General features: G+C 46.8%; 1 protein-coding gene across 5 annotated transcripts in view; it reads left to right on the forward strand.

Moving 5' to 3' along the window:
• Positions 1-26,548, forward strand: part of PLEKHA7 (pleckstrin homology domain containing A7) — a 234,643-nt gene that overhangs the window by 177,577 nt on the left and 30,518 nt on the right. For 4 of the 5 annotated variants that reach the window (XM_054438787.2, XM_054438786.2, XM_063671123.1 and 1 more), the window contains exons 10-13: positions 7,549-8,019; positions 16,833-17,355; positions 17,892-17,978; positions 20,992-21,045. In XM_054438787.2, coding sequence (XP_054294762.2) covers positions 7,549-8,019; positions 16,833-17,355; positions 17,892-17,978; positions 20,992-21,045 — 1,135 coding nt within the window. The remainder of the gene's footprint in view (positions 1-7,548; positions 8,020-16,832; positions 17,356-17,891; positions 17,979-20,991; positions 21,046-26,548) is intronic. The other variant, XM_063671125.1, reaches the window with a different exon arrangement.

The following is a 26,548-nucleotide window of genomic DNA, read 5'->3' on the forward strand; positions in this document are numbered from 1 at the left end:
ATGATCTCAGCTCACTGCAACCTCCACCTCCCAGGTTCAAGCAATTCTCCTGCCTCAGCTTCCTGAGTAGCTGGGACTACAGACGCCCGCCACCATGCCTGGCTAATATTTTCTGTATTTTTAATAGAAACAGGGTTTCGCCATGTTGGCCAGGCTGGTCTTGAACTCCTGAGCTCAGGTGATCCACCTACCTTGGCCTCCCAAAGTGCTGGGATTACAGATGTGAGCCACCGTGCCCGGCCACTTTTATTACCTTTCATGAAAGAAAAATGTCTCTAGCTCTGTGGGTTTGTGTGATGATAAGAAGAGGTAGTAAAGTGCTTAGCTCAGAGTTTTGCATTTAGTAAGTGCTCAGTCAGTGATGGCTGCCGCTGCCAGATTCCTGTCCTTTATTAGAGTCCATTTATTATAGGTAATCTGGTAGTCGTGTGTGCCCTCAGCCTCTCTGGGCTCAGTCCTGACCTTGCACAATTGTTACAGGGATTGCAGGTTGTCCGTGACAGATTCCTAGCACACAGTAGGGCCTAGCATATGGTAACAATAACCAAGCCCTGGCCATTAAAAAAGTGTATCTCCCAGACCAGGACTGCTGGTTTCCCTGGGGAGATGGAAAGTGAGTGAGCGTGGCGTGTGCTAGAGCTTCAGGGTGGCTCAGGTTGAGCTGCGACTGGTGGCATGGCTTACCCAGGTAGAAGAAAGAGAGAAGGATTCTCCAGGCAGGAATGAATAAAGTGAGGAGGGCTGGCAGGCCTGGAATAGCTTTTTTCCTCCTCTTAGTCTGGTTTGTCAATCCCTGCAACTTTAAAAGGGACTTTGCCAATAGCTGCTCTACTGAGGCAGGAGGCAGCCTCAGCCTAGCATTCTGGTTGTTTCGTTTATTCCACAGCCTTGCTCTTCTCTGTGGGAGGGAGGCCTGAAGGATTGTGGAGGGTGTCATCAAAGCTGTCAAGTCCTCTTGTTAATTTAGGCAAAGCACAGCATGAAAAGTAGCAGGCTATTCTCCCTCCATCCCAAGGGGACTGCCCTATTTAACTCTGGGGAAAAGAAGAAACTAACTCCCTTCTCCATTTCTCCCTGGCTATCTCCTTCCTCAAATGCTAGGAACTCATTCAAAAGAGCGAGCCTGCCTTAGGGTGCTCCACATACTTTGGGCTCCTTTCTCTTCAGTCTTTTGTACAAGTCTATTGATCATGCCTAGAGTGGGTTCTGGCTTTTGAGCCCACCCTATTCCTGAGACTGCAGATCAGTGCTCAGGACCCAGGATCTGTTAACATAGGCTGAGCTGGTTTCCCATGGCAGGACTTCATCATCTGGCCTGGCTCAGATCCAACTCTCCAAGACTCTCAGTGGCCTGGGTTCTTGTTCTTGGGCTCCTAGTTTGGTCATTTAGGTAAGGGGAGCGGGGAGGGATCCTTCCAGTGGGATTACAACAGAAAGGCTGTGTTGGACATCAGGACTAAGGTTCAATCAAGCCCCTACAAGCTGTCATTCCTCTTCCCATCTCAGTCTTTGAATGAGATTGAATGTGTGTGGGGTGTGTGTGCATTTAGCATCAAGATAGAGGGAAATATTATTCCTCATTGCCTGATGAGATAAATGATTTGGAGGCAGAATAAAATAATAATCAGTGCACAGTTGCTTGGTAAGATCTGTTAACATTCAAGTTCTTGTGAAGAAAAGAAATAAGAGAGAAGTATCGCCAGTCTGAGGTATGTGCTCTTCCCACTTGCAAGGGAAAATAAGAATTTGCTCTAAACAGACAAATAGCATTCTGTGATATGCTAGAAATGCTGGGGCCCAACCCCAGTCAATGATAAGAGTAGCCCCTTGTAACAGTTAGGGGTCATGTTTGGTTGCTAGAAATAGAGTAACCCAATTTAGGGTGGCATAATCAAATTGGGTTTTAGTTTTCTTCCATAGCAGGAATCCAGGGGTAGTCAGTAGGTTGGTACAGTAGCACTGTGGTGCAATCAGGAACATGGGCTCTTTATCACCTTCTACCCAGCTTTTTAGCATATGACTTGCATCCTTATTTTTATCACTTTGCAATTCAGCAAAGTCTAAATCCCAGGCAGGAAGAAGAGAAGGGTTAGCTAAGCTTGCCTTCTTGTAAAGACTTTCCTGGAGGACTCCACCTAGCAATTTATGCTTATATCTTATTGGCCAAAGCTATGTTATATGATCATCCTCAGCTACAAGGGAGGTTGGGAAATGTAAGTGTTTTGCTGGGTACATTGCCACTTTCAAAAAATTGGGGCAAAGGAGGAGGGAATACCTATTGGGTAGTGAAGACATTTGTATTTGAGGGCATACTGTGTGCCAGACACTGTGCTGTGCTGTTTCTGTGCACCATTAATCCTCACAACAACCCAAGGAGACACTGTTATCCCATTTTACAGATGAGGAACTTGAGACTAGAGAGGTCACTTGCCCAAGGTCACACAGCTTATATGTGGTGGAACCAGTTCTTGAATCTAGGTCCAACTGGTTCTAAAACCTGTGCCCGCTGTTATTTTCAAAAAGTGACACATATGGCCAAAATGGCCACTGAGTGTCAGGAATTTCCTGTGTTTTTGAACAGTGACTGGTTTCAGATGTTCACGGTCATAGCAATGACCTGCATGGGAACAGCAGCCCATCTGGGAAAGGCTTGTGTTTTCTTAGTTAAACATCTATGCTTTGCATGGCCAAGCTGCCTGAGTAATACAGTCATCGACATTTGAAGGGTGCTTCATTCTTTCCCATCATTGTGCTAAATCGAGCATTGCAGATCTGTTTTGTGACAAGTGTCACAAATTTGAGAGGTCATGTGTTAAATTGTTGGGAATGCAAGGAGACAGGGAGAATACCAAAAAACCTTTTTGACCTTAAATTCCATAACTTAGTAAGTTAAATGTTTAGGTCTGGTAAGGTGGGGGAGTTGGGAATATTACTTTCACCTTTCTTACCTGCAGCCAGAGCGTGAACATTTTGGGAACAAAGGTGCATTTTATGTAAGTCCCGGGAGCCATGGGAATAAGGAGCTGTTGATAACCCCAAAGTCTTCAGGGCTAGAAAACTGCCCAGTGGCAAGCTGACTACCATTCACTTAGCCACCCTCTAAAGCTTGGTTTTGCAATAAATGCTGGTATTAATCTAAAGAAAATGATTTATCATCCTCTGTCAAATTTATTTCCAGGAAGCACTGGTGTATATGGGAGTGTATATACTCATGTACATACATAGTAAGGACTAAGAATTATGGTTAAATCACCTCCAAGGTTAGGGAAGACTGACAGACTCCATGATTTGAGGGTCAGGTGTTTATGGGAACAGGATTCAATGTGGTTACCATAATTAAATTGGGCTTCAGGGTTGTCTGACTTTGAAGCCAAAGGCTATTTTCTCTACTACTCTCTTATACTCCCAGGTGCCTGTCCCAGTGGGGGCTGTATAGGTGCTTGGTAAATACATGGTGAATGGTTAGGGAAGGAAGAAAAATCCACACTACAATTGGTTGGACTGAGACATTGTGCCCACAATCTTTGGGTCCCAGAGTTGAAGAATCCTTCATTTCCTCTCAATTCTAATGTCATACACATAGGTGGCATATTTGTTTCACTGTCTGGCTTTTATGACAAGGTGCTCTTTATCTTTGGGGTGTGAATAACAAGGAGATACAATTACCTGGGTATCACAATTGGAGTAACCACTTAGAAATATCAGAGCAAGTGAAACCAAAGCAGCATGCCAGATTCTAAAGCTTCAGCGACTTGGCCAGAGTGTGATGCAGAGGGCAGCCAGAGCCTTCATCATCTCTGAAGTAGCCTCAGCACATCCTCTATGGGTAGTTTCCTGGATGTGAGAAATAATAAAGAAAATAGGCCTGGCACAGTGGTTCATGCCTATAATCCCAGCACTTCTGGAAGCTGAGGTGGGAGGATTGCTTGAACTCAGGATTTCGAGACCAGCCTGGGCAACAAGAAAGACCTTGTCTCTACAAAAAAGAAAAAAAATTAAAAATTAGCCAGACATGGTGGCAGGCGCCTGTGGTACCAGTTACACAGGAGTCAGAAGTGGAAGGATCACTTGATCCCAGGAGGTTGAGGCTGTGGTGAGCTCTATTCGCGCTAGTGCATTCCAGCCTTGGTGACAGAGTGGGACCCTGTATCAAAAAAAGAAAAAAAAAAGAATGGCCAACTTAGGCAACTTGAGGACTGTTGGTTCAGGTTACACTAATCTAGTTATGGAGGCTTAAAGGGAGAAAGGAAAGACAAAGCTAAAACCTATCGTGTGAAAAAAAGAAAAAAGAAAAAAAAAAACCTGTCATATGTACATTGTGGAACAGAGTTGTCCCTTTATAAACTTACAGTAAGAATTACTTTTTCTTTTTTGAGGCAAAGTCTTGCTCTGTTGCCCAGGCTGGAGCACAGTGGTGCAATCTCAGCTCACTGCAACCTCTGCCTCTCTGGTTCAAGCGATTCTCCTGCCTCAGCCTCCTGAGTAGCTGGGACTACAGCTGCACACCACCATGCCCAGCTAATTTTTGTATTTTTAGTAGAGATGGGGTTTCACCATGTTGGTTGGGCTGGTCTTGAACCCCTGACCTCAGGTGATTCACCTCCCTCGGCACGCCAGTGCGCCCGGCTGAATTACTTTTTCTTTAAGTATGGGGTCCTGAATATTTCCCATATTTTCCTCCTACTGTAATTTATAGAGCCACTGAATGTTAACAGTGAACGGGTCCTCACTCATTACTATCTCAATATGTCAATGTAAAATGATTTAATAGGCAGGACCCCTTCCAGTATAAGTAGCAGAAACCAAACTGTAACAACTGAAAAAGGGAATTTAGCCCGTAAAACTTTGGGGGGCTGAGGCAGGTGGATCACTTGAACCCAGGAGTTTGAGACCAGCCTGGGCAACGTAGCAAGACCCAGTCTCTACAAATTTTTTTTTTTTTAATTAGCAGAGCTAATTAAAACATGCATGCACCTGTATTCCCAGCTACTCAGGAGGCTGAGGTGGGAGGATCACTTCAGCCCAGCAGATCAAGGCTGCAGTGAGCCGTGATAATGCCACTGCACTCCAGCCTGGGTGAGAGAGCAAGATGCTGTGAAAAAAAAAAGAAGAAGGAATTTATTTATTCACAACCAAAAAATCCAAAGAGATATCTGGTTTACATATGGTTAGATGTAGGAGCTTAAGCCAAGTTTTTAGGATTCTATGTTTGTCCATCTGCTTTCCTTTGTGTTAACTTCATTCTCAAGCAGTGCCTTCCCACATAGTTGCAGCAGCTCCAACTCAAGTCCCAGGGCTAACTCTGATTGGCCTGGAGTAGTCAACTCCTGAACCAGTCACTGAGACTGTGGAGCCTCAGCTGGACAGGGAGTCAGCAGCACCTGAACCACCTGGACTAAGGGTAGGAGAAAGTGATCCCCAAATGAAAATTGAAATGCTGTTATCAGAAGGGGAGTGGATACAGTGTGGGGGTTGGAGAGGAAAGATGTCCTCTGTTGGATAAAAGGAGTTCCAAAGATGCATTATTTTTTTCCACAAAGCTTGGGGTTTCCATGGAAAAGACATTGGTACGTGAACAGCGAGAAGAATGATTGCTTTTCTCAGTTCTCCCTGTATATTAGTCCATTCTCACACTGCTATAAAGAACTGTCCGAGAATGGATAATTTATAAAGGAAAGAGGTTTAATTCACTCACAGTTCCACATGGCTGGGGAGGCCTCAAGAAACTTACAGTCATGGTGGAAGGGAAAGCAAACATGTCCTTCTTTGCATGGTGGCAGGAAGGAGAAGTGCCAAGCAAAAAGAGAAAAGCCACTTCTAAAACCATCAGATCTCATGAGAACGCACCCACTATCAGGAGAACAGCATGAGGGTAACCTACCTCATGATTCAATTTCCTCCCACCAGGTCCTTCCCACGACACGTGGGGATTATGGGAACTACAGTTCAAGATGAGATTTGGGTGGGGACACAGCCAAACCATATCACTCTACCTAAGTTAAAGGCAACAGACCCACACACAGTGAGAAGCAGACCCCATGTGGAGGGTTGTATTTTCACGTTATGTTGACATTCTAACTAGCTCTCAGGGTGAGTTGATTCTGCCCTGAATCTGTGTTGATTATTGATAGCTGAGGTTCTGAAGTTGTTGCAAAGACACCTGGGGTGTGGCCACCGAGATGTAAATACAGTAGCATTTCTATTATGTACTCTCATGTTGAGATGAAAATGCCTCTGGCTTGGCCATTTTGAGTGATGGATCTTAAGGCTAGGACCTTTTTTTTAAAATTTTTATTTTATTTATTTATTTTTTTACCATGGAGTATAGCTAAACCAGCTGCCCCATCTAAGTAAAGGTCTTTGGTAATTTTTCTAGTCCATCTGAGCTGAGCTGGAGCAAGTTCTCTTGCCTCCCTAATCTAAATTCTGCAAAGCTTGTTGAGGCACTATTGTATCCCTGGTGCCAGGTGATCAGGATGCAGACAACTAGGACCCTGCCCCAAGGAGGCAGAGAGAAGGGCAGCTTACAGACGGAGATGGACCATGAAAGAGGAGCCCTCCACCATGTACCAAAGCTCCTCCTGTAGCCTCAGTTCACACCCTGACCTATCACCCCACCCCATTCTCCTTTATAGTTTCCAGGTTTGCACGGACACATGTGGAGAGGCAGTAGAGCAAAGCCTAACACACATGGGCTCTGGAGTCTACCTGGGTTTCAGCCCAGGCTCCACTCTGTTCCAGCTGTTTGATCTTGAGCAAATAATCGATCTTCTCTGTGCGTCAGTTTCGTTATTGCTAAAATCTGACTAATAATACTTCACAGAATTGTTGTAGATAGTCATTGAGAGTTGTTTCTGTTTGAACTGTTCCCTGATAAGATAGAAACAGGTTGCTGTTCACATACAGAGGTTGCTGTGCCCGTTCTCTATTCGCCATCTTTGAAGTGTTAATTATGCTATCATTTGTACTTTGGGCTGTGTTAGACACCAGTGGGAGGGATCCTGAGCTCAGGAGCCTTCCATTTAAGCCCCAAATGGACAAATTGCAAAAGGAAAAGGCAAGATCAGTAGCACAGAGTAGAATGGGAGCGCAGGAGTGGTCTTCATGGGAATGTCACATGTATAGTTTATTCATTCTCTCTTGCAGTAGTAGTTACGGAGTGCCTATTCCATACCAGTCGTTGTGTAGAAGTTCTGGGCCTATGATGATCAGCCAGGTGGGCCACTGGCCAAAAAGAACTCATAGTTTATTTGGGAGCTAGATGAGTAAACAAAGTTATGGTCCAGTGAGATTAGTGTGACAATGGGGTCAGCATAAGATCCTATTCTAAATTGGAAGTGTATGTCAGGGTGGCTTCCTGGAGGAGGTGGTGTTTAAGCCAGATCCCCAAAGGAGCAGAAGTTAGGCAGGCAGAGTGAGGACATGAGCATGAAAGGTGTTCTGGGCAGAGGGAATAGCCTGTGCAAAGGCCTGCAGGTGATTGAGTGTACAGTGCATTTCATGGAGTCTTGGCTGCGGAGCAAACTGAATGTGCTGCTGTCATTGCAGGGATATGGAGAAGGTGGAGCGGCAGGCTGTCCCCCAGGCCAACCACACAGAGTCCTGTCACGAATGTGGCCGGGTGGGACCCGGACATACGAGAGATTGTCCTCATCATGGCCATGATGACATTGTCAACTTTGAGAGGCAGGAGCAGGAGGGAGAGCAGTACCGTTCCCAGAGGGACCCACTGGAGGGCAAGCGGGACCAGAGCAAGGCCAGGTCTCCGTACTCGCCAGCCGAGGAGGATGCCTTGTTTATGGATTTACCCAGTGGTCCAAGAGGCCAGCAGGCACAGCCCCAACGGGCAGAGAAGAATGGAATGATGCCTGCCTCATATGGCACAGGAGAACAGAATGGGACTGGCGGGTACCAGCGGGCCTTTCCTCCCAGGACCAACCCTGAAAAACACAGCCAGAGGAAGAGCAATCTGGCCCAGGTGGAGCACTGGGCAAGGGCCCAGAAGGGGGACAGCAGGAGGTGAGTAATAGACTCAGGATTGCTGCTTATAACGAGCGCGATAATGTAGTAGCAATAGCTGTCATTTAGCCAGCACTTGCTGCATAAGGGCAGCCTTCAACTCTTTACCGCCATTACCTACATAAATCCCTGTAACAACCCTGCAAGAAAGGGTGATATTCCTAACTTATAAACGGAAACTGAGGCTTGGAGAAGTGAAGGAACCTGCCCACAGCACACAGGTGGTAAGGCCAGAGTTCAGTCCTGGGTCTGTGAGCCTCCAAGGCCCCCATGCGATTACACCAGAGTCTTTTCGGCTCCTCAGAGAGAATGCCTTGAGACATTCAGCATGTAAATGATAACCGATCTTCTCCTTTTGTGCTGCTACTTCTCTACATCCAAAAAATGTTTATAGAAACTAGAGTAAATACAGATTCATTTTTAATTCCAGGCACATACAGAAGTGCGTAGGCACTGTTGACATTGGGCTTTATCAGACCCATTCCTTCAAGAAGTTTTTAATTATTTAGAAGGCATGCATCTCTTGCTATTTGCCAAGCACTGTCTGTATTTTATTATAATTTCAGATTAATTAGGACACATTTCTGAATGTGAAGAATTCAGGGTCACTAGCTTCCCTGTTGTCCCCAGAAGCCACTGTGCTTTGTCTTCATTATGAAAGACGTGACAGATTCCCCTCACTATTTTCAGGCTTCTAAACAAATCACTGACAAAAGAGGAGATAGCAAAGCCAATGTGCATTCCGAGAGCTCCCCAGGGATTGCAGTGGATGCACCAGCAACCAAACCAAGTCTGCCACAGGCCTGATAACATGCTCTGAAAGGCCACACTTCATTCTCCCTGTTGGCCAGGCCCAGACTTTCTACCTGTGGACTCTGGAGGTGGTCAGTGCTCCTAGGGGAATAGCCTAGTCCTGTTTTCAAGTATGTGGGTGTGTTATGCATATGTAGGTTGCTGTAACCTGTTTAATCTGGTCCAGCTGGGCAGTTATGAGAGTGGATGGTGGATAAATCACAATGGAGCCTTCCTAAGTAACTGATAGACATTGTTGTGGAGCAGACTAGAAGAGAAGGCCTGTTGTGCTGTAGCTAAGACACCTTCCCATTCCCAACTGAGAATGAACAGGTGTCAATCCTGTTTGTTCACATTTTGTGTCTTATTAATAAAACAGAAAGCTACTGTCTGAGGACACAGGAAAGGGAAGCTGCTCTTCTTGGTGCTGGCCTAAGTAGGCCCCTGGTAGGTGGTTGTAAGATGACCTTACTGCTGAGTGAGGTTGGAAAGTTGGCAGGGGTAATGTAATGTAGGTTCTCATACTCCAAAGTAAGGCATTTGAATTTTATTTGAAAAAGCAACAGGGAATCACTGGAAGGTTTTAAGCAGGTAAGTGATGTGATCTGATGAATATTTCACAAAGAAGGTAAGAGCCTAGGAAGGAGGCTAGTGCAGTAGTCCAGGAGGGTGACAATGGAAATAGGATGAATAAACCAATTTGAGATACATTTTGGAGGTTGAAACAGCGACACTCGTAAGTGAATTCGAATGCAGGATGAGGAAAACAACAAGGACGATATCTAGAATTTTAAAAACTGTTTAATTTTTGTGGGTGCGTGGTAGGTGCATGTATTTATGGGTACATGAGATCTTTTGATACAGGCATGCAATGCATAATAATCACATCCCCAGGGTAACTGAGGTATCCATCACCTCGGGCATTTATCATTTCTTTGTGTTAAAAACATTTCAGTTATACCCTTTTAGTTATTTTTTATTTTTTAAATTAAAATAAAGATGTAATCTTGCTATGTTGACCAGGCTGGATTCGAACTCCTGGCCTTAAGCAATCCTCCCATCCTGGCCTCCCAAAGTGCTGAGATTATAGGCATGACCCACTGCACCTGACCCCTTTTAGTTATTTTTAAATGTACAATAAATTATTGTTGACTATAATCATCCTGTTATACTATCAAATACTAGCTCTTATTGATTCTATCTAACTATATTTTTGTACCCATTAAGCATCCCTACTTCCCCCTGCCCACTACCCTTCCCAGCTTCTGGTAACCATCATTCTACTCTGTCTCCATGAGTTCAATTGTTTTAATTTTTAGCTCCCACAAATGAGTGAGAACATGCAAAGTTTGTCTTTCTGTGCCTGGCATATTTCACTTAACGTAATGTCCTCCAGTTCCATCTATGTTGTCGCAAATGACAGGATTTCATTCTTTTTTATGGCTGAACAGTATTCCATTGAGTATAAATACCACATTTTGTTTATCCGTTCATCTGTTGATGGACACTTAGGTTGCTTCCAAATCTTGGCTATTGTGAATAATGCTACAATAAACAGATCTATAGAATTTTGACTTGAGCAACTGGATGGTTACTGAGATAGGGAAGGGTAAGGAAGGAACAAGTTGGGGGAAATCAGGATTTCCATTTTGGACATGTAAGTAGGGAGTTAGAGTTCTGGACATGGGTGGAGTTGGAGTTAGCATTCAGGTTTGGCTTGGTTAATAGGTAGATATGGTGCTGTGCAGCAGATACAAGCATAGGTAAGAGACATGAGGTTGGTGAGGAATGTGGTACTTTTGGAGTATCCAGGTAGAGGTGATCAGGAGGCTACAGGGAATGTGGGTATAGTCTGTAGAGGGATTCTAGAGTCATTGCCTTAAAGATGGTAACTAATGCTCTGGCAGTAGTTGAGATTACCCAGGGTGGAATGCTTACAGCCATGTTCCTTAATCCTGTCTGCATGATTTGATCGTTTGAGGCCCAGTGCCAGAGATTTTGATGTAGTTGATCTGGGGTGAGGTCAAGGCGTCAGTATGTTTTAAAAGCTCCTTAGGTTGACCAGGTCTGGTGGTTGATACCTATAATCCCAGCACTTTGGGAGGCCGAGGTGGTAGGATCACTTGAGTCCAGAAGTTTGAAACCAACCTGGGCAACATAGCAAGACACCATCTCTACCAAAAAAAATTTTTTGTTTTTTAAATTATCTGGATGTGGTGGCATGCACCTGTGGTCCCAGCTACTCGGGAGGCTAAGGCGGGATAATCACTTGAGCCCACGAGTTCAAGGCTGCAATGAGTTATGATTGTACCACTGCACTCCAGCCTGGATGATAGAGCAAAAACCTGTCTCCAATAAATAAATAAATAAATAAATAAAACATACATACATACATACATACATACATACAACTCCCTAGGTGATTCCAGTGCATGTCCACAGTCAAGAAACTGTTGCTAGGCTGCACATTGGAATCACCTGGAGAGTTTTAACATTTGGTGAGGCCTTGGTCCCCTGCGCAGAAATCTGACTCCATTGGTCTGGGTTGCAATCTGGACATAAGATTTTTAGGAAGCACATTTTCCCCCATCCCTCCTCCCCCAGTGATCTAATGTGCAGCCAGGACTAAGAATCCTCAACTGAGAGAGCATAGTCGCAGAGGGCCAACAACAGAACACTGAGGACCCCCAGCCTAAGGGTCAGGCAAAAGCTAAGTCACCTGAAGGAGATGAGGAGAAGATGGAGAGGAAAACTGGAGGTTTTGTTGGGGAGAGTTTCAACTGGAAGGAGTCCGGTCAGCAGTGCACAGTGCTGCAGGTAAGGACTTCTACCTGGGTGTGATGCCTTCTTTCCTTTTTTTTTTTTTTCCCCAACCAAAAGCAGACACTTGAGATGTGCCCCTGAAGGAAAGTCCAGAACCTTGCGGGTCTTTTGCTCAGTAGCAGAAACCCTTTTTCCACTGAGCTGCTTGATGGGCTTAGATGGGCAAACCTGAATTACTATCCTTAATAGAGCTACAGTGTCAAAGTTAGCTCAGGAGGCAGAGTAAAAGGAGGAGTTGAAATCAGTAAGATGGCATGGCCAGTGAAAAACCCTTTGTGGCAGGGGCACAGAAAAAACTTTCAAAAGCTGGGTGACTGATAGGCAGTGATAAGTTGTCAGTTATGAAATGTCTCATACATTACAGGCTGCTCCAGCAGCCTGTAAACCATGTTATTCTGCTACACACAATGGCCTGAATTTGAGAGTTGGGAGTGGGGTGTGCATCAGAGACCTAAAGGATGAGAAGTTAACAGGGAAATGAGAGGTGGGTGGAGAGGGCATAGGACTTTCCCTGGGGTGCAAGATGGGGATTTGAGCCATTCTTATCTAAGGGGCAGGGAGACATCAGGTCTGTAGAGGAGAACAGCTCATTGGCTTTAGAGGTCACTGAGCACACAGTGAGGAATTTCATTCTAGTAGGGCGAGCAGATCTCAATGGGCTAGAAAGTGAATAAAAGTGAAGAATTGAAGGCAGAAGATAGAGCAGAAAATGCTGTCAATCTTTAAGTGAGCAAAGTGTCTCAGTCTCTGATTATTCTCTTGTATTTTAAAAGGTCTGCCTCTTATAGTCCCAGATTTTTTTTTCTTAAAGATATATTTGTAGTCTCTTACAGTAAGTCATAAATAAATCTGGCTGCTGAATAAAGGAACCTCCTCCATTTTCCATTTGAAAATATACGAGATAGATAGCTCTGCTTTGCATGTCATCAAGACTGCTAATCTCATTAGACTGAGCACATTAAGACATTGGGAGGAGGGTTATTTGAACTGCAATGTGATCCTATATTTTTGGCTTTAAACCAACAGGGAATTATTTCTAATTGGAGATACATATTTCACATCATGAAACTTTTTTAGGATATGGTTTGTGGGAGACAGACTGACACACTCTTAGAATCTCATTGTATTTTAAGAGCTTGTTTTGAAATTTTAGGCTTTCATTTTCCCACCCTGACCTCCCAGTGTTTAAAGTAATACATACTTGTAAAATAGAAAGGTTAGGGTGGGGGATAGAGTTAGGATCAGGAGACTCAAACACTACAATAAGGAACAGAGTAGAAAATGGAAGTCCTGTGTGATTGATCTGGAAGTTAGGGTGAGGAACATCTGCTGAGTAAAGTATAATAATTGGTTGCAAAAAATGACATTGCATTTCCATGTGACCATTTCTGTAAAGGCTGTATCAGAGTATCCTGTTTAGTGCCTGTTCAGTGACAGGGAGGCCCTGTGGCCACAGAGCATGGTGTGAGGAGACCTGGAGCCCAGTTTTTGGGTAAGACCGGAGGTTAGGGGGCCAGCAAATGGATCTGCTGTTAGGGGCGAAGCTGCTCTGGAAGCTCCCACTTGCTCGCATGGGGTCTATACCTCAACCACAGTACCACCTCCTCCTGTGTCCCTCCTCCATAGCTAGTTACCTTGTTTTGACCCCTGGAGCCAGGGCTCACCATTGTACTGGTACCTTGGGGTCATTCCAAAATGGCAGACTGTGTGTAAATGGAGGGTACAGGTTAGAGGATGAGCTTAGGGATTTGGGGTGCAGCTAGGGGGGCAGTGGGGAGGGGAGGGTGGACTCTGACCTTCCAGGCACTGTAGGCAGGCAAGGGAGTGAGCTGCAGAGCCAGCCAGGAAGGGCGTATGGGTGGGAGCACAGCTCTGAAATGCTTTGCATAGTTTGCATTTTGCTTCTGGCAGAATGAACAATGGTTAGTCAAGTCCCGAACTCCCCAGGGGAAGCCTCCAGCCTGGTTTCTGCCACCGCTCCCACCTCTGTTTTGAGGATTCAGGCACTGCCCCGTCTCAGAGGCACATTAGTGTCTAACTTTGGGAGATCGATAGCAAACCCTGCCACCTAGTGGCAGGCCGACTCACTTGGCAGGCGGGACAAGTAGGTTGAAGAGATCTTAAAATTATCTCCTGCAATGGCAAAGATAGCTTTATTTGAATGACAACTATTTCAAATCCTCACAGCAATTTTCTAAGTGGTTCTTACTATCCGCATTTTGTAATAAGGAAAGTGAGACTTAGAGGGCTTGGATGATACTTGCCTGAGGTCATATAGCTAAAGTGATTAAATGAGTTGAGTTTTAAAACAATTAGAACAGTTTCTCAAACTTTACAGAGCACTAGAATCTCCTGGAGGGCTTGTTAAGACACTGATGCCTGGGCACCATCCCCAGAGTTTCTGATTAGGTAGGTCTGAGGTGGGGCTGATAACCAGCATTTTAAAAATATTTCTTATTTTTAATTAACAAATAATAATTATTTGTATGGGGTAGATGTGATGTTTTAATATATGTATACATTATGAAATGATTACATCAAACCAATTGACATATTCATCACCTTACCTGCTTATCCTTTTTGGTGGTAAGAACATTTAATATCTACTTTTAGTAATTTTGAAATATACGTCATTATTAACCGTTGTCACCATGCTGTGCAGTAGGTCACCAGAACTTATTCCTCCTAACTGAAACTTTGCACCCTTTGACCAACAGCTCTTCAATCTCTCCTCTCTCCCAAAACCTCTGGTAACCACCTCTCTACTCTGTTCTTCTATGAGTTTGACCTTTTTAGATCCCACATATAAGTGAGGTCATACATGGTATTTGTCTTTCCATGCCTGGCTTATTTCATTAACCTGCATTTCTAACAAGTCCCCAGGTGGTGCTGATGCTGGTGGCACACAGGCCACACTTTGAGTAGTGTTGGCTTGGAACAATGTCTGGCACAATATCAGCACCAAATAAATGTTAGATAAAATTGATAGGTGAAGGCAGAGTCAGAATTGACCTCAAGTCTGTCTGACTCTAAAACTTGTTCTCTTTTTACAACATCATGCTGCCTCTCAGGCTTAGTGAAATTCCATACTTTGTCCCTTGCTTAATTTTTTTTTCCTTTTCAGAAAATAAGTTGGAGGCTGGGCGCGGTGGCTCATCCCTGTAATCCCAGCACTTTGGTAGGCTGACGGGGACAGATCACTTGAGGCCAGGAGTTCAAGACCAGCGTGGCCAACATGGTGAAACCCCGTCTCTACTAAAAATACAAAAATTAGCCAGGCCTGGTGATGCACACTGTAGTCCCAGCTACTCAGGAGGCTGAGGCAGGAGAATCCCTTGAACTCGGGAGGCAGAGGTTGCAGTGAGCCAAGATCGCACCACTGCACTCCAGCCTGGGCAAAAGAGCGAGACTCCAGAAGAAAATAAGATGGCGGCCGGGCATGGTGGCTCACGCCTGTAATCCCAACACTTTGGGAGGCCGAGGCGGTCAGATCACAAGGTCAGGAGATTGAAACCATCCTGGCTAACACAGTAAAACCCTGTCTCTACTAAAAATACAAAAAATTAGCCGGGTGTGGTGGCACACGCCTGTAGTCCCAGCTACTCAGGAGGCTGAGGCAGGAGAATCGCTTGAACCCGGGAGGTGGAGGTTGCAGTGAGCAGAGATCGCACCACTGCACTCCAGCCTGGGCAAAACAGCGAGACTCTGTCTCAAAAAAGAAAAAAAAAAAAGAAAATAAGATGGCTAGTTGGTGGTAGTTTTTGAAGTCATATCCAGTTTTGTGTGCTGGAGTGTTTATTGAAGGGCTAATTATGCACAGGACTTTCTTAGACAGTGCACAGTACCACGGTGTGAAACACAGTTCCTGTCTTTCAAGAATTTTTCACCTTGGCCTGGGAAAACGTGTCTTGCAAGTATGAAAAGATCACATCAATATAGGACCTTGGAAAAGTTACAGGCAGTGTGATGACTAGGTCAAACAGAGCTTGATCACTGAGGGCTGTGGCACTGCAGAAGATCCACGTGGGGAAGGCATGAGCCAGCATCCTAGAGAATGAGTAAGACTTGGGTAAATAGAGCAAGGGGAGACCATCCAGGTAGGGGGAGGGAAGAACAGTGTTATAAGAGTAAGAAGGGAAGGAAGGGTACACACATTAGTGAAGGACCTTCTGTGTATCAGACGTGGAGGTTGCATTTCCTAACCTGTTTCATTGATTCCTCAGAAGAGCCTTATGAGGCAGGTAATACTGTCCTCCTGTTACAAGTAAGGAAACGGAAGTTCAGAGCAGTCAGGTGAGCTGCCTAGGGTCACAAAGCCAGCAAGTGTCAAGCTCGGCTTCAAACCCAGGTTAGACTCCTTTTTCCTTTTTCCGCTGCAAGATGTTGCTCAGGTGTGGAGGAGGCTGGGACGGGACTAGGGTGAGGCTGTCAGGCACCAGCAGGTGTAGGGGTGACCCTGAGATGGAGTACTTCCTTCAGTTTCGGGCCCTAGGCATTTGGCGTGGCCCTGGTAGGACGAGCAGTGAGAAAACAGCAGGCCTGCAAGGTGGGTGTTGAGGTCAGCTGCTAGCGAGCTGTGAGTACCAGGCTGAGGAGTTTAGACTTTATTTCACAAGTGACAAGGAGCCATGGAAGTTTTTGCAGCAAGGAACTGATATGATCAGAGCACTTGACTGTGGACCAAGTGGAAACCCATTAGGAGCATCTCAAAGTTGTCTGGAGGGAGATAATTAATCAGTATCTGGACTAGAAGAGTCCAGAAAAAAGAGAACTGATGCCAGCCACTTCCTTTATGAACCTCTAGAACTTGGTGCTAAGGATACCAGGCAGAGAGAAAATCTTGGTAACCTGGAGAATTGTGAGGCCTTTCCTATAAATATGCTTAGCCATTGAAAGAGCTGACTGCTGGCAGTGGAGAGAGAAGGAAAAGCCAGGTTTAATCACATTGCACTCCAAGTGATGGGCATGGGGTAGCCAAGTTGTCCTGGCAGAGGAAGTTGACAGAGAAAAATGGTTTTGGAGTCGTCTGCAAAAAGGGGAAGTGACTGAAGTCCTGGATGTTGGCCTTGATCTTTCTTTTGAGGTTCTTACAGGACTCTCCCACATGTCCAGCTTTGTGGGTTTACTTCGATATGTTCCCCAAAGCCTGGCAGAACCCTTGCTTGGTTGCGTGACCCGTTCTTACCCTTTCTCCTCAGTCTTCCCTTGGACCAGACGCTTCCTCGCCAGGGTCCTGGCCAATCCCTGTCCTTCCCAGAAAACTACCAGACTCTTCCCAAGAGCACCCGACACCCCTCGGGGGGCTCCTCGCCACCTCCCCGAAACCTGCCAAGTGACTACAAGTATGCACAGGACCGAGCCAGCCACCTGAAGATGTCAAGTGAAGAGCGCCGGGCGCACCGGGATGGCACCGTGTGGCAGCTCTACGAGTGGCAGCAGCGCCAGCAGTTCCGGCACGGCAGCCCCACAGCGCCCATCTGCCTCGGCTCCCCAGAGTTCACTGACCAGGGCCGGAGCAGGAGCATGCTAGAGGTGCCCCGCTCCATCTCTGTGCCTCCATCTCCTTCAGACATCCCTCCCCCAGGACCCCCAAGGGTCTTCCCACCCCGGCGGCCACACACACCAGCAGAGCGAGTCACAGTGAAGCCACCGGACCAGAGGAGGAGTGTGGATATCTCACTGGGGGATTCTCCAAGGAAGGCACGGGGCCACGCTGTCAAGGTGAGGCTCAGGAAGCTCTGCCAGGCTGCTGGGTCAGCATGAGGGTGCCAGGAGCTTTGCCTGATTTGAACACAAATTTGAGTAATTTGGGATAATAATGATAGCTAATACTTAGGCAGTACATTTTAATAATAGATGCCAGGCACAGTTCCCAAGGGCTTCGCTTTAAATTCTCACCAAAATCCTGTGAGGTAGGTGCTATGTTTATGCCCATTTCAAAGATGAGAACTCTGAGGCGCTGAGAGACAAAGTAACTTGCACAGGGTCACACAACTACAAGTCAGCTTCCTTGCATCTTGAAAGGCAGGAAAAGACATCTGTGTCCAGTCAGTTAAATTATAACAACCCAGCTTAAGTTTTCACTTTCCAAGGGGCTTTCACAGTTTAGTGTTCTAACCCTGAGAGTAAGATGTGTATGCTCATTTCATAGATGAGGAGTCTGGGGCTCAGAGGGGACATGGCATGGGGCGGGCTGCCCTGGGAGTGAGTGGCAGAGGTTTGGGCTCCAGTGTTACTTCTTGTCTCCCCACTTGCAGAACTCATCTCACGTGGACCGACGCTCCATGCCCTCCATGGGTTACATGACCCACACCGTCAGCGCTCCCAGTTTACATGGAAAATCGGTAAGGTGAATGACAAGACATAGCCTGCAAAGCCCTATCTCAACATTTTCCTTCCTCTGAGTTAGTACAATGCAGTCTAGAGGGCAGCTATCAACCCCCATATTAGAGATGAGGAAACTGAGGCTCAGAGAAGTCGAATGACTTGCTTAGGGTCACCTGGCTGTCACTGGGTCCCCAGTGAAGGGGAAGAGCTTGTCGGGGAAATGTAGGGGAATGTTAGGCTTATCTCCTCTTTCAAGTTGAATTTTGCCAGAAACATTTTCCAGCTACCCACCTTTTTCCGCAGGAAGTACCTCTCCTTTCTTCCCTGATCTTTGATTAGTTAACTAGTTAACTCAATCTTGAAAGCTTAAGTCTGAGACCAGACGTGGTGGTTCATACTTGTAATCCTACCACTTTGGGAGGCAGAGGTGGGTAGATCGCTTCAGGCCAGGAGTTCAAGAGCAGCCTAGCAAACATGGCGAAACCCTGTCTCTACTAAAAATACAAAAATTAGCTGGGTGTGGTGGTACACTCCTGTGATCCCAGCTATTCGGAAGGCTGAGATACGAGAACTCAGGAGGCGGAGTTTGCAGTGAGCCAAGATCACGCTACTGCACTCCAGCCTGGGTGACAAAGCAAGACTGTCTCAAAGCAGAAGAAAAAAAAAAAGCTTGGGTCTGGGTGAGGTTGCACTGTTGGTTGTTGCTTTCATGAAAAAAACAACTTCCTGAAGCCCTTTTACTGCCAGTGCCTTTATTTGTCCTAATGAGAGAATTAACGCAGTAATTGCTTAACGGTGTCACATCAGTGCTGTCCTGGCACTGACACCGGGGTGAAGAGCATAATTCTAGCAGTGTGCTCCTGCGGTGCTAACTTCCTTGTGCTGTGTCTACACATCTGCAGCTGGAGGAGCTCTCGTTGCTTCTCACCCGGTTAAGGCGGCACCAGGCCAAGTTGGCCAGTGTGCGAAATTTCGCCATCGGCCAGTTACTGCAGCACCAGCTGACCTTTCCCACCTGCCAGGTCAGCACTGGTGGGCTCCTCTCAGGGCCGGGGGCAGGGAGTGACATGCTGGCTCGCGTTCGCTCGTGCCCGTGCTCTGGTCTGTCTCTGCTGTCTGGCTCTCCCATGTTCGCTGCCTGTTTGCTTCTGGATGCTACTGCCAGACACTCTGTGGTGGTGGAGGCTGAGCCTACCCTTCTGGCACTGGGGAGGGGGGCTGCATGTGGTGTAGGGGCCCTAGACTGTCGCTTCTCTGGCTGTAAGTAGTGACTGCCAGGCTGGTGTGTGGTCACGTTCAAAGGGCTGTGCTGGCTGACAGCCTTGTTGCCCCCGTGGCCACTCCTTGGGATGTGGAAAGGCACATATGTGTCAGCCTGGAGGGAGATGCAGGGCACCCTCTCTTATCTGGATGGTGCCCTGTTGCCTCACAGAGTGTCTTCTCATCTCATATCTTGCTGAACCTCACAGTAAGCTGGAAGAGGTTAGGTAGGAGAGGAGTAAGGACCACACACAAGGCAAGTGGAACCAGAAGGGGAAGTGACTTGCTCAGAATCCCTCAGCTAGAAGCATGCAGGCTGCAGCCAAAATCCAAGGCCTGCATGACACAATGTTCTAAACTGTTGCAAGAACATTGGGCTTTGCAGACAAGCTTCTCAAGGACTGGCTAGGGGGCTGCCCTCCCGGGTATCTTGAGCAGAAGGATTAAAGAAAAAGATCCCTCTCTGGGGTTGTCCTCAGGCAAAAATAGGTTCAGCCAATGAGGCTGGTCCTCCAGGCTGTACAGAGGTAGGCAGGGGACAGATGAGGAAGGTGACAGGACTGTTACCTTCCTTCCTTGTTCTGTTTTAGTGAGTTTTGAGAGATTTAGGAAATGTATTCAGAAAAATGAATGTCAGTGAAAAACTATCATCAGTTGTGAATCTAAGTGATCTTGAATAACCTTCTTCTGTTCTGTCTTACTCCTATGGCAAGTGTTTAGGGACTGAGCTGTTTGGGAAGTATGGATGGGTAAGAGGTTAGTTTAGGGACACAAGACCTTGCAAGCCACTAGTGCCCCTGACAGTTGTCCTTCAGGCATTCCCATGCATAAGAGCCCTGCCTCAGCTCTTCATGTGGTTTGTCTGTGTGACTGTCTTACCTCAGAGCTGTAAGCAAGGGCCACCTGCCTCGGCCCTGGCTTGTTTGGCTGTGACCCTCTTAGCCTGCTGAGAAGATGGTGCCTGGATTATTTTTCTTTCACAGCTTTCACAGCTCCTCTGCCTCACAGTTAGCTTCTGTGATCTGCTACACGGGAAAGCATGAGTTTTAGGAAATCAAAGAGTCTTTTTCTTATTTTCAGTGTTTCTGGTAATTATACTGAAGAACTTGATAGATTGTCAGAGATGCCACAGGCAGATAGGTCTGACCTTGCACCTGCCTCAGGTAGCTCCTGACATGGCTACATTGGCTCCATGCTGAGCAAAAAGAACCAAACTTGCAGGAAATTTCCAGCAGTTGCTGGTGGTTATCATTCTGGAAACCAAGGTCATATTGGGACCTCCTGGGTCACCCAGGTCATCTCCCTGCCTCTTCTAGGCATCCACCCACACCAGTGAGCTTCATCTTCACGCTTGTGAAGTGATCCAGACCAAAGGTTTGATGGATGGAATTGGAGCGATGATGACTGATGCGCTCTAGCTCAGGTGTGGCATGTGCTCCTCCAGGTGGACCTCCCAGGTCTATCTTGGGAGCACAGCACTGCCTCAGCTGCCCTAGCCCTGGGGTAGGATCCTCCCTGCCAAACTCTTCCCTGAGCCAGTGGGGGACAAGCTGACTTTCCCCACAGTGACCTGCAAGATCCGCCTTGCTGAAAGACGGCTCTCAGCTGCACTGAGACATTTGTGCTTCCTCTGTGGCCCCTGATGTGTTGGTCTGCTGTGGTTCCTTGTTCCCAAAGCTGCACAATGTAAATAATTCACATGTGAAACCTCGAGTTATGGAAACTCTTGGTGTTCGTAACTGTGTTTTTCCCTCTCTGCTTCATTTGAAGGCTGATGATACCTACCTCCAGCTGAAGAAAGACCTGGAGTACCTAGATCTAAAGGTAAGTGACATCAGGGTTCCTGCCTTCCTTGCATACTCACCTTTCCGAGAGTGTCACCTCACTGGAGCCAAGCCCAAAGCCAAAGGCCAGACAGGTCTTATCCAATCTGAATTCTAAATCAAGATGTCTCCCATCTTGAATCAGAAGAATTTTATTTCTTACAGACTCAAACTCTGCCTTTTTTCAGTTTCTTGTGAATTTTGTTGTGAGGTCCCTGGCTTACAGAATGAGGGCGTGAGACCTTGATCTCTTCCTTCTCTTGGTCAGAACAAAAAGGTCCCTCCAAAAGCAACCAGTCACTTCTTCGGAGTCTCCAGTGGGGGCAGGGGCGTATGTTTGGTTCACTAATGTGGGTTTTCAGCCACAAGTGGTGTGGTGGGTTCTTTGGTTCTGTTGCTAGGGGAGCAGGCTGCACATGGAATCGCATGGCTTTGAGGCTCACCGGTAGTCTCCCATCTCGGTTTAGGAGGTGAAGGCTGGGCTCCTCCTCGGTTTAGGAGGTAAAGGCTGGGTGATAAGGCTTCAGGCTCTAAATTAGCTTTCTCAGCACAGAGAGAGCCAAGAAAACTCCTGTAGAGAAGGCAAGAGGCATTCTGCCTGGAAGAGAGGCCTATTGTTCCCTTCCCACAGTCCTCTGAAAGCTCCCACTGTGAAAAGCACTTCTTACGCCTGAGCCATGAAATAGACTGGAGGAATGTGACCTTTAGTCAGCTGTGGGTCTGAAAAGGTGGGTGAGGGGCCATGGGACACTCAGGTGACTGCCACGAGGGGCAGCGTGCCTCCCTACAGTCTCCAGTGTACCTAGCTTGGGATATTTTTAACTTGGGGATCTTCATCCAGCCTCATAGAAGCAGGTCCTAAGGAAGAAGATAGAAAGGGGGTCTCCCCACAATGAAAGGAGATCAGGGCTTTTGATTAGAAACCAACCAGTGCAATTCTGTGTCTGTTGAACACTGCTGTATACCCAGATGACATGGGGAGATGCAGAAAAAAAATTGAGTCTGTCTGGTCTTGAGATACTTCCAGATAGTCTTGGGTTGGTGAAAGAAATTATCCCCAAATAACAGACTCCTCTACAATGACTAGACAAAGATCTGTTTGGCCTCGTTCTCAGAGCTGAGATGGTGAGAATCTCTGTGGGTTACAACACTGGAGAGGCTTCTGAGAGAAGGTGGCATGTGTTTGAAGCTTTGAAGAGCCAGGGGGGCTGGGATGGTTGAGATTTAAAGGGAAGGAACAGTGAGAGCCAAGGAGAGCCAGGGCACAGTGGTTGTGGCCAGGGCAGCAGAGGGGAGGTGGCGCTAGGTCATGCAGGCTGTTGACTCTATCCTAGGCTTTAGGAAGGAAGGTGGATGCCATGAGCAAAAAGACCTGGCTTTAGCATGTAAGGAGAACAAGGAGCTTTCTCTCAAGGCCAGGACTGTCTAACTCACTTGACAGTCAGATCACACAGAGCTTGAGTGACTGCTCTAAGTATGGTGGTAATTCCTCAGGATTCAAAATGCTCAAGCATAGCTGTATGGACCAAATGTGGCAGCCCAGCCCATCCTCCTGCAGCCTGTGGGGACAGGCAGGGTTGTTCCCACCATGCCTATGGAGAGAGATTCACCAACCCCCAGCCTCCACCTGCCCTGTGCAGCACCATATCCCCATTCCTCAGCCTCCCTGACAGCCAGTCAGCAGCTGCCTGCACAGTTCTTGTCACCCCTGACCCAGGGCCCAACAGTCCACTCAGACATACCTGTAGAGCATCCATGGTGCACCTGGGCCTATGGGAGAGGCCTGGCATGCCAGCAGCACAGGTGAGTATAAAACACAGGTATACCAGAGTGTTTAGTGCACGGGGCCAGAGAGAACTAAATGCGCCTGAGCAAGAGCAGTAGGAAATAGCTGCCTTCTGGTTCCTGTTTGTATGTGACAGTGGAAACTCACAGTTGGTCCTGGAGTGATGCTTGGCCTCAGGTTTGTTTTATTTCAAGATCATAGAATTTGAGCTATGCGGGATTAAAGAGGGAGAAACTGAGCCACAGAATGGCACAGCAGAACTAAGAGTCCCTGCGTGTTGACTCCAACAGAAGCTTAATAACAATAGGGGGTTATAATGTGTGCCAGTCACTGCATTTTACTTCTATTAAGTTATTTTACCTCCAAAGTGGCCCTGTAAGGGAAGTGGTGGTATCATCTTTTAATGGACCATGACTCCGAAAGGCTAATGAGTTTCCCAAGCCTACACAGCAGTTAGCGGGTGTCAGTATTTGGGTGCGGCTCTCACCCTAAAGCCCTTCATCACCTTGTCCCACATCCTCTCTTGAAATGCTGCTCTACCACTGTGTACCCAAAGGCCTTATGTTTTTATGGAGCTGAGCTTGGATTGTTATGCCAAGAAATATATTTGATGGGATAGAGAGAGGCAGGTTACATCCTTGGTGTGTTTTACTACCTAAGAGCTGCACATGATTAGAACGTTATCTAGTTATTGGACTTTCTGGAAGTTGTCATTGTTTGTCATGGAAAACAACTGTGTTGATACCAATATTCCCCTGGTCTTACAGCTGCTACCCCGGTTGCTATGCTCCTCTCCAAGAACCAGTCCCCCAGCTGAACTGCACCAGCAGCCTGGAAGAGGCTTGGCTCACCAGCAACACATATGAGAAACAAGCTGGGTTTTGTGCTAAGTGTGTGTCATCAGTCTGACATGGCTGCCAGAAAGGCTGGCACCCCCCAGCTTCCCTCAGAGGGTCAGGGGCCCAGATTAGGAGGCAGTAGGTCTGCTCTGCCCTGCTCAGACCCAGCTTGGGTTTAGGGTTCCAAGATGAGAGTCCCACTTCAGGATCCAGATGAAGGAAGGGCTGGAATCAGGGGAGAGGTATTGAAGGCTTGCAGAATCATGGCTGGGTGCATTAGGCGGGATGCTTTTGTTTGCAAGTATCTAAAACCTAAAGCAACCTGCTAAGTTGAAAAGGGAATATACTAATTCATGTAGCCAGGGGCCACATTCCTGGGGCTGGGCCACATTGTTCCTCTTCTACTTTCCTTGTGTGTCAGACTTCTTCTTTCCTGTGGAATAAGGGCTGCCTCCACACGGGCAGGGAAGGTGGCTGCCTGCAAGCCCAGATTCACTTCTTCCCTACTCAGTATTCCATGCAGTGAGGGAGGAGTTCCCTAATGGGACACACTGAGCAGAGACAGGAAGCCCAACAGCATCTGGTACAGCTACAGTGTGGAATGATTGAAGAAGTTAGGGGCGATTCAGGAGAGGCATAGAGACAGCCTGTAAAACTCTGGTATGTCTCCATGTGTTTTCTGTGGCCCTAAGGAGGAATTAAGACACGTGGATGGCAGCTACAAGTAGATAGGTTTCAGTTTAGTAGAAGAAAGACTTTTCTAAAAGGGCCATCTCAGGTGGTGGTGAACTTCCCATCACTAGGGTACAACTGAGGCTCAGTGAAACTGAGTGGGATGAATGGTTGGATTAGGAAAACCCCAAGGCTCATTGGTCCTTAGATTCTATGACATGCTGGACAAAGTGTCCCTGAGTCAGGGGTCTCTCTGGACATGGTTGAATAGGCCTGTAGACCATTCTGGGCATGGAAATGGAGATAAGCCAGCCCCTCTGGGATCAGCCGCTTATGAGAGGTCCCCCCTGGCTCCTTCGAGGGGGGTGAGGTAAGGAGATAAGCCTCTCTGGAGAGGAGTCTCCCTGCTTGGTATCCGATCTGCTGACCTCTCCCCTCCATGTGCCATGTTGACTTGGGGTCCCCCATGTCCCTGTTTGAGAGGCCAAGGACTTAAGTATCCAGAGCCCATCTTCCCCTGCCCCCAATCAGCTGATGCTCAGCTTCCAGAATCAGGGGTGCTTGTGGGCCCACGTTGAGAAACTTTACCTTCCTGAAGTGAGCGTTCCTGCTGGGGTGCCAAGTGATCATACAACGGCACACTCTGCTCTTGGGAGCCGCTTATATTAGTGTGCTTTTTTGGAAATGTTTACTTTGCTGGCATTTTCCTCGATGGTGCCAGGGTGAAAAGGACTCACATTGATTAAGCATCTGTTCCTGCCTGGCAGTATTTGGGCACTTGATGTTCATTTATCTCATTGAATCCTCTCAGCAACTTGAGCAATATGAATTATTATCCCTTTTTTATAACCAGGAACCCAGGTGTCAGAGAAGGAAAGTAACTTCTGCAAAGTTACACTGCTGGGACATGAACCCAGCAACTGACTTCATACCTGCCTTCTTTCGTCCATGCATCACACGCTTTGCCTACCCTAAAGTTGTGTTCGTTGAATTGTATTCCTGGCATTGAAGTTCTGCTCTTCAGAACCCTATACCTTAGCTGAGTCACAAGGGTGGGGTGTGGGGTTCACTGTTGTTGACAATTTAAGTTGTCTTTATGCTGCTGTGAAGCACAGCCAGGAAGATGAGGGTACCTGCTGTCACTCATGTGAAGCCTTTGTAGATAGAAAAGGTTGCAGTCAGCCCCAAAAAGGCTTTTGTCTTCAGTGAGGGATGTGCCATCAGTGGCTCCAGGGTTATTGGAATCTGGACTCTTCCTGACTGTTTGAACCTGAGATCAGGACTTTTTCTGTTCAGGCTCTGTTTCCAAAATCAGCTTCTGGGACAGTTTTTAAAGTTGTAATTGGGGGATGCCACATACTTCAGAATCACCTGAGAGCTTGATAAAAGCACAGACCTGGAGGGTTCTATTGAATTGGACACTCTGCTGCCCAGAATTCTGCATTTTTATCAAGCTCTGGGGTGATTCTTGTGTACACTAGGGTTTGAGGTCTATTGTTCTGGAGAAGAAATTATTACCTCTGGCTATGAAAGAGAACTGTTGGGGAGTTTTTAAAATGCATGTAAATGTCTGGGTCCTACCCCTTAGAGACTGTGATTTAATTGGTAATATTCAGGTATTACTCTTTAAAACAAACAAACAAACAAACAAACGCCTTAGGTGTTTCTAATGCACATCCAGCATTGAGAAACATGGTTTTGAAGTAGTGGCTCTCAAAATGTGATTCTCAGACCGAAAGTGTCAATATCTGGGAATTCATTAGAAATGCAAAATCTTGGGTCCCATGCCAGATCTGCACCACAAGAACCTCCAGGGATGGGGCCCAGCAAATCTGTGTATTTGCCCTCTGGCTGATTCTGATGCACGCTAAAGTTTGAGAACTCCTGTTTTAGGGCAGTGATTCTCAATCCTGGCTGCATATTCGAACCACCCAGGAGAGTGTTTAAGAATCCCAATGCCCAGGCCCTGTCCCAGACCAATTATATCAGAATCACTTGGGGTGGAACTCAGGCATCAGTACTTTTTAAAGCTCCCCCAGTGATTCCAGTGTTCAGCAAGGGCTGAGATCCACTGTCCTAGATAATGAGGACAATGTTCCCAAAAAGGAGCTGTAAGCATTTGGGACCAAGGGTAAGACATAATCATGTAGATGCACCACAGTTCTGGTGGAACTTAAGGTTGAGTGGGGGTGAGATGAATGCATAGC

This window comes from Pongo pygmaeus, chromosome 9 (assembly GCF_028885625.2).
Source record: "Pongo pygmaeus isolate AG05252 chromosome 9, NHGRI_mPonPyg2-v2.0_pri, whole genome shotgun sequence".
NCBI lineage: Eukaryota > Metazoa > Chordata > Mammalia > Primates > Hominidae > Pongo > Pongo pygmaeus.